This window comes from Stegostoma tigrinum, chromosome 14 (genome assembly GCF_030684315.1).
Source record: "Stegostoma tigrinum isolate sSteTig4 chromosome 14, sSteTig4.hap1, whole genome shotgun sequence".
Taxonomy (NCBI): domain Eukaryota; kingdom Metazoa; phylum Chordata; class Chondrichthyes; order Orectolobiformes; family Stegostomatidae; genus Stegostoma; species Stegostoma tigrinum.
The window spans coordinates 32,089,426-32,101,721 of record NC_081367.1 but is presented as its reverse complement, the minus strand read 5'-3'; the positions used below and the strand labels follow the sequence as shown (position 1 = coordinate 32,101,721).

At 43.2% G+C, this 12,296-nt stretch overlaps 1 protein-coding gene across 5 annotated transcripts in view; it reads left to right on the top strand.

Moving 5' to 3' along the window:
- Nucleotides 1–12,296, top strand: part of LOC125457831 (lysosomal amino acid transporter 1 homolog) — a 71,472-nt gene that overhangs the window by 44,912 nt on the left and 14,264 nt on the right. For all 5 annotated transcript variants that reach the window (XM_059651077.1, XM_059651080.1, XM_059651076.1 and 2 more), the window contains one exon: nucleotides 731–839. In XM_059651077.1, the coding sequence (XP_059507060.1) occupies nucleotides 731–839 (109 nt within the window). The remainder of the gene's footprint in view (nucleotides 1–730; nucleotides 840–12,296) is intronic.

Below are 12,296 nucleotides of genomic sequence, written 5' to 3'. Positions count from 1 at the left end.
AAGTTGCAAACAAAAAAAAAGTCTCTCCAGAGCCATTGACGCTCGACAAAGGCGTGGACAGGCCTCTCCCACAAACTCTTTGTGAAAAACAATCTCTCCTTCCTCGCATTGTTTTTTCTTTCTGGTTTTGTTCTGGGTCTGTAGATGTTCCAAATATAATTTGAATGAAATTTTTCTGCTTCTGCTATATTAAAAACCAGAGCAAATGATTAATTTTCTTTCTGCAAAAAAAATCCAGGGACTTACTCCTAGTAATTATCTGTTTGGTCACTGCTCATTAGCAATGTCAGAACATCATAGCTAACTATTGCAACTGAGAAGCTGTTGAACCCTATCTCAGATGGCTGGAGAAGTCATTAATCAAACATATTATTACTGTGCAGCTAAGAGATATAGCAGTGAAACACAAAGTATAGCTATGTTCAAGATAGAATGCCTCAATGTTTACACCTCTTAACTCACAGTAGATCCTTGTTGCTGACATAAGTTGATGAAACTTCAGAAAGTATAATACTTCTTATATTTATGCATAATTTTATAAGCATATTTAAATATGATGAGCTAAAGCCATAAACTAGTTTTGTTGTAATGATATTTATACTACATGGTAGCATAATGAGCTATTTAGTGATAATGGATATTCTAATTTCACTTTCTACAACTTATTTGCATTGCAAACCTTCTATTGGGAATTTATAGCAATTAACTTAATGTGTTGTTTTCATTACAGACTGTTACAGCTAATTTTTATGTTACCCTTGACAATATGATGATCTCACAATTTGTCTATTATAAATTGAAGAAAAGGAAAGACAGAAGCAAGCAGTATTTTTTTCTGTGTAAGTTATTATTTGGGATCATATTGTTTAATTTACTTAAATACGTATTTGCATCATTTTTTCAACAATTTAGGCAATGTTTGTGGTTAGCGTTTCTGTTTGAATGCAAATGCCAATTCCAGGTGAAATGGTATCTTCTCCCTTCTGAGTTTCTTGTTAAGTATATTTGCAGAGTGCTAGGTGCAGAATCTGCCATGCAAAGTAATTGGACAGCTAACTTTATGAAAACCTCAGTATGTCTAAAAGAGGCAACTGGATGAAGTTTCATTTAAAACCATTGCAGATAGGTTTATCCTACAAGATATTTTTAATCAAATGTAAATCCTAAAAATGCTTCTATGTCAACAGAGGAATTAGGAGCAGAAGGCCCTATATACCCTCAAGCCTCCTTCACCATTCAATAAGATTATAGCTGATCCGATTATTCCACATTCCCACTTAACCCCATAATCTTTCACATTCTTGTTTATCAAGGATGCATCAGGGGGCCTGTACATCACAAGTGACCTCTTGCTTTCACCATTTCTCATCTCCATACAAACTGCATCTACACCCTGGTTTCCTGAATATAAATCATCCCTTTCTATTGAACTAGTACTATTGTTAATTAACAGAGCCACCCTTCATGTTTCTCTAGCTTCCTATGCTTCTTAAATGTCATGTACACTCCAATACTTCAGGACCTAAGTTAAATCATTCTTCAGCCATGTCTCTGTAAAGGGTATCAGATCATACTTCTTTATGTTTCTATGATAAAGATATTGGAACATTGGAGGAAAGACAGAAATGAGTTACAAAGATGCACTCAAAATTGAAAGGATTGCGATGGTTTGAGCAAAGGCTATGATAACATAAAAAATGGAAGCACAGAAAAATGCCCTTGGGCCCATTGTTACTGTGCCAATTGTTTGAAAAGTGACTATCAAATTCGTTCAGCTGTGTAGGTTAGATGGGCTTGAGATCGGTATGACAGGTCGGCACAACATCGAGGGCCGAAGGGCCGTACTGTGCTGTAATATTCTATGTAAATCCAAGGCCACGCCTCTCCTGTAGTTCTGCAGAATGTTCCCTTTATACATTGAACTCCTTTACAAAAATAGTGATTGAATCTGACTAGGTCTGTTCTCATTGCCTACTGAAGACCAAGCGTGCAGCATTCAAATTGGACAACTACAGAAAACCCAGATATGATCACTGTAATGACATCAGAGATGCTAGGAGGCAGTACCGGACCAAGTTAACGGACCAAACCAACCTTCTGCACTCCTGGCCCCTGTGTCTTCTCCCTTTTGAGTTTCTGATTCAAATACATGCGAATATTACTAAATGCAAGATTTGCTCTACAAAGTAATTGGACAGTTAACTTTACAAAAACGTCAGCATGTCTAAAAGAGGCATCTTGAAGTTTTGCTTAAAAACATTGAAAATTGATTGAGAATACATTGAAAGTGCTGCTCGCCTGGTCTTCAGTAGTCAGTGAGTACACCTCTAGTCAAAAACAACATAACAGGATGAACAATGAGGCACAGCAAGATCGCAGACAAAGACACATCTCTCCCTGATGCGCTCAATGCTTTCTAAGCTCTGTTCGAGCAGAATGCCAGCAGCGAGATGTCACCTGCCCCAACTACCCCAGTTGCACCTTTTCCCTCTGTCGCCACTGCAGACATCAGATCGGTTTTCCTGGGAGTCAACCCAAGGGAAATGACGGGCTTGGACAGTGTCCCTAGCCATACACTCAGATCCTGTGTGGACCAGCTGGTGACATCTTCGACTCCTCCCTCCTACTAGCCAAAGTACCCACTTGCTTCAAGAAGACCAACATCATCCCAGCAACTAAGAAAACACAGCAATATGCCTTAATCACTACCGCCCGGTGCCCCAGACCTCTGTAATCTTGAAGCACTTCAAGAGGCAGGTCATGGCTCACATCAACTCCAGTCTCCCAGCCTGCCTCAATCCCATACAGTTTGCCTACCGATGCAACAGGTCCTCAGACGATGTCATTTCACTCATCCCTGGAATATCTGCACCACAGGACACATATGTCACACCCCTGCTTGTTGACTATAGCTCCGCCTTCAACACCATTATCCCCTCCAGACAGATCTAAAATCTCCAAGACTTAGGTCTCGGCTCTGCTCTGTGTAACTGGATCCTCAGCTGTCTGATCCATAGACCACAGCCAGTGAAGGTAGACGACTGCACCTCCCCCACAATAACACTCAATCCTACAGCCCTCCCAAGGATGCGTTCTCAGCCCCCTACTCTACTCCCATGTACACCCACAACTGTGTTGCCAAATTCTGAACAGGTCCCATTTACAAGTTTGCTGACAACACACTAGTGGGACGGATAACAAACAATGATGAGTCCAAATAGGGGAAGGAGATTGAGGGCTTGGTGACATGGTGCAATGAGAACGACCTCTCTCTGTATGTCGGGCAAAACTAAAGAACTGATCATTGACTTCAGAAAGGAAGGAGGAGACCCCAGCCCCATCTACATCAACGAATCAGAGGTTGAGAGGGTTGAGAATGTCAAGTTCCCAGAAGTGACGATAACTGACATCTTGCCCCTGGGCTACCCATGTAGATGCGATCGTCAAGCAGGCACAGGAAGGTGGCTTAAGAAATTTGGCATGTCCATAAGGTTCCCCCACCAACCTTTACAGATGCACCGTAGAAAACATACTGTCTAGGTGCATAATGGCCTGGTACAGCAACTGCTCTGCCCAGGACCGCAAGAAACTACAAAAGCTGTTGCTCATGGCCCAGACCATTGCAGAAGCCAAACTCATATCCATGGACTCCACTATTTCACTCATATCCATGGACTCCCCTTACACATTTTCTTGCTGCAGAAAGGCTGCCTACATCTCAAAGACCCATTCCATCCCAGAAATGCTCTCCTACAACTTGTTACATCAGGCAGAAGATACAGAAGCAGGAAGACGTGCATCAGCAGGTTCAAGAACAGCATCTTCCATGCCATTATTAGATTGATGAATGGACTGAGTAACTTCAAATAATGTAATGCTGATCTTGTTAATGTTGATCTTGCCTAGCACACATCTTACGCCCTTTAACCTGTATGCCTTCATCTGTCCAAGTTTTTTTCCCCACCCTGTGATCTGTATGTTCTGGCTTATTATGATCTGCCTGTATTGCTTGCAAACAAAACTTTTCACCGTACTTAGGTGCACGCAACAACAAATGAAATCAGTCAATCAGGATGAGAGAGATCTCATTGAAACATATAAAACTTTGACAGGATAGAGAGACTGGAAGCAAGAAGGATATTTCCCCTGACTAGTGCGTGGAGAACAGGGGATTGTAATCTCAAAATATGTGGCAGTCAATTTTGGACTGATTAAGAGGAGAAATATCTCCTCATAACGGGTGGTGAACTTGTGGAATTCTCTGTCACAGAAGACTGTGGAGGTGAAGTCAGTGAATATGATTAAGAAATAAATAGATTTGAAGAGGGTCAAGACTTTGGGTGTGGGGAGAAAAAGAAATTATGGCATAGTAATAGAAGATGGGCCATTTTCATGTTGAATGGCAGAGCTTTCCTGATGGGCTGATTGGCCTACTCTTGCACTTATTTTCTATCACCCTGGCAAAAGTTGCATTCCAAAAATAAAGAAATTTTTGCCAAAGCTGCTCTGCTTTTTTTTTCGATCAATTGTCTTCAATTTGTATATCAGTCACTGAAACACCAGTTTTTCCTTATTCCCTTAGTCAGTAGTTTCATTCAGATTTGGACTGAAAATGAATCTGATAAATGTCTTCAAAATGGTCAAAGGTTTTTGTTTTGATTTGATTTAGTGTTGTCACATGTGCCTAAGTGTAGTGAAAAGTTTTGTGTTTTGCAAGTAGTACAAGCAGATCATAACATACAAGGATGTACAAGTCATAGGGTGCTTAGACAGGGTGAGGCGTACACGATTACAGATACACAAAGCAAAAGCAATGTTACATTTGAAATTGGAAAGGCCCATCCATTGGTGCATCTGTAAAAGTTGGTCAGGGTCCGTATGGACATGCTGAATTTTCTTGGCCCCTGAGGACGAAGAGACATTGTTGTGCCTTCTTGACTGTTGTATCTACATGGGAGGTCCAGGACAGTTTGCTAGGCCGACTGTAATAACGGGTTTCCGTGCCTTGCTGAATCCCGAACGAGACGCATAAATATGTGATAAGTACCAACAAATCAAGTAAACAATATCAAAATAATTTTATTGTATAGGAAGAATTTAGAGCTCCCCACCACATGGAATTATTTAAAATAGTATTTGTGCATTTAGAGTTGATGCCTAATGAGGGAGAAGTGAACTGAGAGATGGGCAGGAGGGAAGAGGTGATGAGAATGGATGAAGATTCATAAGGATGGAAGATGTAGGCTATTCAGCCCCTTGGTCCTTTCTTGCCATTCAACAAGATGATTGCTGATCTGCTCCAGGTTTTACTTCCTCTGTTGTGCCAGTTCATTATAGCTGTTCATTCTCTAATACTTCAAAAATCTATCTCCTTCCGCTTTAAATCCATTCGATGAACTAGCTTGCGCAACTCTCTCTGGTAAAGATTCACCACCCTCTGGGAGAATAAATCCCTTTGCATCCCAAATTTCAAGTGAGTGTTACCTTATTCTGTCACCATGTTCAGTATCCCAATACTTGGTGGAAACATCTTCTCAACATCTACCCTGTCAACCCTCTCAGAATCTTGTATGTTTCAATAAGGTCATTTGTTATTCTTCTAACCTCTGAGGCATAAAGGCCTAACCTGTTTATCCCTTCATCCCAGGAATCAGGCAAGTGAACCTCTCTTGAACTTCCTCCAATGATACATCCTCGCTTAAATACAGAGACCAAAACTGTACACAGTACTCGCCAACAGACTGTATAATTTATCCATGTAGAGCACAGACACAACACAAACAAACCGGTAAACATTTTATGTAATTTGAAGTATTGAGCCTTTGCTTTCTATGCACTGCCACCATTTCTCTGAAATAATCAATAGCAACTCCTTGTGTCAAGGATGACTCTCATTGTCAGTGGCTGGGCTCAGAACTGTACCACCACGTGCAAGTTCCCAAATAAGTGAGGTTGTTGACATGCTCGCCGAGCTGGCTTGTTCTCGTTCAGATGTTTCATCACTGTGCTAGGTGACATCAAAAGTGAGGCCTCCGACGAAGCAGTGTTGTTCTACTCCGCTTGGAATTTATACTGCCGGTCCGTATGGCAAAATGACATGATGAACTCTCCTTACTATCAGTACACTCGAACAACGAAGGCCGTCGGTTTAACTGGGACAATGTACAATAGCCCAAGCCAAACATTGACACACATGGGTATTCCTAGAGGCATGGTTCTCCACCCATGATGCAATCAACAAACATAGAGAATTGGACCCCATAAACAAAGTCGTCCAGAACAAAAACAGAAATGACAGTACTGACTGTAACAGACTGGACAGTATAAATTCCAAGCGGATTAAAATAAAATCGCTTCATCGGATGCTTCACTGAAGATGTCACCTAGCATGGTGATGAAACATCTGAACACAAATAAGCCAGCTCGGTGAGCAAATCAATATCCTCACTCTCAACCCAAGCTACAAATCTTTGTAAAAACCTTAAATTCTCCTCTAAGTCTCACTTCATGTTAATTTGGAAAGGTATCACTGAGTTCATTGTTGCGAGACCAAAATTCAAATAGCACTGCAAATACATCAACACCAAATGAAATGCAGCAGTTCAAGAAGCCAATGAGCCACCAGCTTCCCCAAGGACAATTGGGGCTAGCCAATAGATACAGGCCTTACCAGTCACACTGTCATTGTGTTTAAATATATATACTGATAAGAATTTCATCATGACTTTACTGTGTTTCTGCTTTATTAACTGTTAACTATTAAAGTAACTGAATTTCTATATACGTAATCTTTCAAATACATTGTTAAAAGTTTAATGCTGAATTTAACAAAAAGTTGGGAACCTTTTTGTTTCCTGAGGGTGGATCATATATTTTGCACATACCATGTTATGTAGCCATGTAGTTGAATATTGCCAACATGATATGCCACAGAATGCTGTGCTAAATCAAGGTCAGGCATTTTTGTTACAAAGATAGTACAAACTGCAGATCCTGGAGAATGTGAGATAACAAGGTATAGAGCTGGATGAACACAGCAGGCCAAGCAGCATCAGAGGAGCTGGAAAGCTGACACTTCCGGTCTAGACCCTTCTTCAGAAATGGGGGAAAGGAAGGAGATTCTGAAATAAATAAGTAGACAGGGGGAGGTGGATAGAAGATGGATAAAGGAGAAGATAGGTGAAGAGGAGACAGGTCAAAGAGGTGGGGGTGGAGCCAGTAAAGGTGAGTGTAGGTGGGAAATTACAGAGGGGATGTGTCAGTCCAGGGAGGATGGACAGGTCAAGGAGGTGGGATGAGGCTGGTAGGTAGGAGATGGGGCGGGGGTTGAGGTAGGAGGTGGGGATAGGTGGGAGGAAGGACCGGTTAGGAAGGCGAGGACAAGCTGGGCTCTTTTTGGGATGTGGTCGGGAGAGCGGAGATTTTGAAGCTTGTGAAGTCCACATTGATACCATTGGGCTGCAGGGCTCCCAAGTGAAATATGAGGTGCTGTTCCTGCAACCTTCAGGTGGCATCGTTGTGGCACTGCAGGAGGCCCAGCATGGACGTGGTGTCTGAGGAATGGGAGGGGGGCGTTGAAATGGTTCGCGACTGGGAGGTGCAGTTATTTGTCACAAACCGAGTGTAGGTGTTCTGCAAAGCGGTCCCCAAACTTCCGCTTGGTTTCCCCGACATGGCCTCCTCTACATCAGGAACAGTGGATACAGTATAGCGCATTAGCAGATGTCCTGGAGAACATCTGTTTGATGTGGAAGGTCTTTTCGGGGCCTGGGATGGGGATTAGGTGGGAGGTGTAGGGGCAGGTGTAGCACTTCCTGCCATTGCAGGGAAAAGTGCCGGGGCTGGTGGGGAGTATGGAGTGGACAAGGGAGTCACAGAGAGAGTGGTCCCTTCAGAAAGCAGACAAGGGTGTGGAGGGAAAACTTTCTTTGGTAGTGGGGTGAGGTTGCAGATGGCGGAAGTGTCAGAGGATGATGCGTTGGATCCAGATGTTGGTGGGGTGTTATGTGAGTATGAGGGGGATTCTGTTTTGGTTGTTATTGCGGGGAGGGGGTGTGAGGGATGAGTTGCGAGAAACGCAAGAGACACAGTCGAGGGCGTTTTAAACCACTGTGGAGGGGAAGTTGCGGTCCTTGAAAAACGAGGGCATCTGGGATGTGCGAGAGTGGAATGTCTCACCTCAGGAGCAGATGCGGCTGAGGTGAAGGAATTGGGAAAGATCAAAGATTCATACCATTAATAAGGATGTGCTAAACAAACTGTTTAGTTACAAATTCAGTGCCCAACACTACCTCACTACTAACACCTGAAGAGGACTGTGGCTCCAAAAGCTTGTGTTTTCAAATAAACCTGTTGGACTATAACCTGGTGTCATGTGGTTTCTGACCGTGAAGAGCAATGGAAGTACGTAGTGCTGGGATTCGAACTGCCAGCGCCATATTTGAAATCTAGCTGTGAACCACGTCTAAAGCCAACAGTGAGCAATAACCCTCTACATAGCTTGAGGGAAATGGAAAAGAAACACAAATATGGCACTAGCAACACTTTATTGAAAGTCAAAGATCACAGCCATAAATATATTTCCTCATTCCACCTAATGAACTGTTGCTGCCAGAGTGAAGCTAGAGGCTAAAAATTGTTATGGTGCACTACGTGAAAACCCTGATTAATAGAACCGTTCTTTGCCTAACACCAAGAGCAACATAACATCTTGTCATTTTTCAACATGGTAGTAACATATGTTGGAAAGCCTCCAAGATGAATATTCCAATTCACGTTAGACCATTTTGGGCTTGAAGGAACCATTTACAATATGGTGGCAACGATGGGTCACTGCCACAACATAGTGAGCGGTGTTAACCAGCATTGTTTCAAAAGGGTGTCAGCTAGAAGAAATGAAAAATTAGGGCTTCAAAAAAAAAGCAAAGTCCTTGCTGGTGATCTGGTAAGCTTCAAGAGAAAAACCTGATTGCTGACAACAACACATACCGTCAACATTCCTTGAAAGTAGATTTTTAAAATTCTCTCCATGGGCTGTGAGCGTTGCTGGCTGGGTTATCATTTATTGTCTATCCCTAATTGCCCTTAAGAAGGTGGTGGTGAGTTGCCTTCTTGAACCACTGCAGTTCATGTGCTGTAGGCCCACCATGCTGTTACACAGGGAATTCCAGGATTTTGACCCAACAACACTGAAGGAACAGTGATATATTTCCAAATCAGGATGGTGATTAGCATAAAGGGGAACGTACAGGTGATGGTACTCTTATGCCTCTGCTGTCCTCGTCTTTCTAGATGGAAGCGGTTGTGAGTTGGGAATGTGCTGTTTGAGGAGCTTTGATGATTTTCTTCAGTCCATCTTGTAGATGAGTGTCAGTGATGGAGTGTGGATGTGGTGCCAATCATGTATACAGTTTTGGCTTGGCTGGTGTCAAATTTCTCAAGTGTTGTTGGTTGCTGCAGTCATCCAGACAAGTGTGGAGTATACCGTCATCCTTGTGTTTTTTAGATGGTGGGCAGGCTTCAGTGCTCAGAAGGTCAGTTACTCAGTGTAGTTTTCCTAGCCTCTGATATGCGTTCATAGTGACTGTATTTGTACGGTTAGTCACATTCAATTTCTGGCCAGTGCTAACCCCAAGGATGTTGGCAGTGAGTGTTTCAATGATGGCAATACCATTGAATCTCAAGGGAGAGTGGTTAGATTCTCTCTTAATGGAAATGGTCATTGTATTTGTGTGGCACAAATGTTACCTTGCTTCTTTTCAGCTTTAGCTTGGATATTATCCACATCTTTCTGTATTTGGACATGGACTACTTCAGTATCTGAGTCGCAAATGGCGTTGAAAAATGTCCAACATTGGTGAACACTCCCACTTCGACCTTATTGTGTAGAACAGGAATAGGAGCAGAAGAAACTTGCAGTTACATACTGGCTGCATTATGAGGTCATGGCCTGTGGGAGTGGTTGTAACTCTGAGTTGTAAGGCATCAAAACCAAAATTCCTCACAATGCAGAAACCCTAGACGTTCAATAATTGAGGCTGAAGGGAGAGTAAATAGCAGCTATGTTTGGGTGTCACCATTATAGCATACATGCTGCAGAAGGCAGTGCTGGAAAAATTAAACCAAGAAGGGAATGAAAGAAAATGATATATTCTGGGAGAGGAGAGCTTCGGATATTACTAACCAAGCCACCTAATAGCTGCAAAATATTGGGGAATATAAAGAAAAATGCAATTTGATCTAACATAAAAAGGTTTTGGAAGGAAAAGAGAATGCAGCTGGAATCCAACTGAGGTTCCAAAGCGCAGGAAATCTTCCTTTTTGACCACAGAAGGCTAGAAAACCTTTGTTACAGTCACAAGGTATGGGAAAATGTTCTAGAACAGTAGCAAAGCTCAGAAGAATTGCTGTTACTAAAGATTAAAATAGAACTTCAGGGAAGATAAATTGCCTGACCACATTAAGAAGCATGATATCTATTGCAAATGGATAGTATTCGAGGAAAATCACATTTCAGAGATGATCTGAATAGAACACAAAATTGAACTTCTGAAGAAGATAGTTCATCAGGAATAGAAAACTTTGAAACTGTGAAGTAAGACAGAAGCTGAACAAATACACAAGCAGTAGTATACCAGATTTTATTGCTCATTGAGAATGACTTGCAACTTCAAAGAAATTCAAAGAGAGTTTGAAAACCTTTGACAATTATTTCAACATAAGTAATAAAATTCTTGAAAGAGTTAGATCCATTAAAAGAATGCCACATCCAGGTAAATCCATACATGATTTCTGTTAATGCTCAATAATTAAAAATGACACCAAAATAGATGATGAAGTGGACAATGAAGAAGATTATCTCAAAGTAAAATGGGACCTTGATGAGAGGTAATGGGAACTGCAGATGCTGGATAATCCGAGATAATAAAGTGTGGAGCTGGATGAGCACAGCAGGCCTAGACCCTTCATCAGAAAAGGGGGATGGGGAGAGGATTCTGAAATAAATAGGGAGAGAGAGAGGGAGGTGGACCGCAGATGGATAGAGGAGAAGATAGGTGGAGAGGAGAGTATGGGTGGGGAGGTAGGGGGGGGATAGGCCAGTCCAGGGAGGACGGACAGGTCAAGGGGGCAGGATGAGGTCAGTAGGTGGGAAATGGAGGTGTGGCTTGAGGTGGGAGGAGATGATAGGTGAGAGGAAGAACAGGTTAGGAAGGCGGGGACGAGCTGGGCTGGTTTTGGGATGCAGTAGGAGGAGGGGAGATTTTGAAGTTTGTGACATCCACATTGATACCATTGGGCTGCATGGTTCCCAAGCGGAATATGAGTTGCTGTTCTTGCAACCTTCGGGTGGCATCCTTGTGGCACTGCATGGATACAACGCATCATCCTCCGATACTTCCGCTATCTACAATCTGACCCCACCACCAAAGACATTTTTCCTACCCCACCCTTGTCTGCTTTCCGGAGGGACCACTCTCTCTGTTACTCCCTTGTCTGCTCCACACTCCCCTCCAACCCCACCACACCCAGCACTTGCCCCTGCAACTGCAGGAAGTGCTACACATTCCCCCTACACCTCCTCCCTCACCCCGGTCCCAGGCCCCAAGATGACTTTCCACATCAAGCTGACGTTCACCTGCACATCTGCCAATGTGGTATACTGCATCTGCTGTACCCATTGTGGCCTCCTCTACATTGGGGAAACCAAGCGGAGGTTTGGGGACCGCTTTGCAGAACACCTCCGCTCGGTTTGCAATAAACAACTGCACCTCCCAGTTACGAGCCATTTCAATTCCCCCTCCCATTTCTTAGACGACATGTCCATGCTGGGCCTCCTGCAATGCCTCCTGCATCCCAAAACCAGCCCCGCTCGTCCCCGCCTCCCTAACCTGTTCTTCCTCTCACCTATCTCCTCCTCTCACCTCAAGCCGCCCCTCCATTTCCTACCTACTGACCTCATCCCACCCCCTTGACCTGTCTGTCCTCCCCGGACTGACCTATGCCATCCCTACCTCCCCACCCATACTCTCCTCTCCACCTATCTTCTCTATCCATCTTCGGTCCACGTCCCCCTCTCTCCCTATTTATTTCAGAATCCTCTCCCCATCCCCTTCTCTGATGAAGGGACTAGACCCGAAACGTCAGCTTTTGTGCTCCTAAGATGCTGCTTGGCCTGCTGTGTTCATCCAGCTCCACACTTTGTTACCTGGGACCATGATCAGATGGGCCAATGGGCTGAAGAGTGGCAGATGAAGTTCACTTTTGATAAATGTGAGGTGTTGTGTTTTGGTAAGACA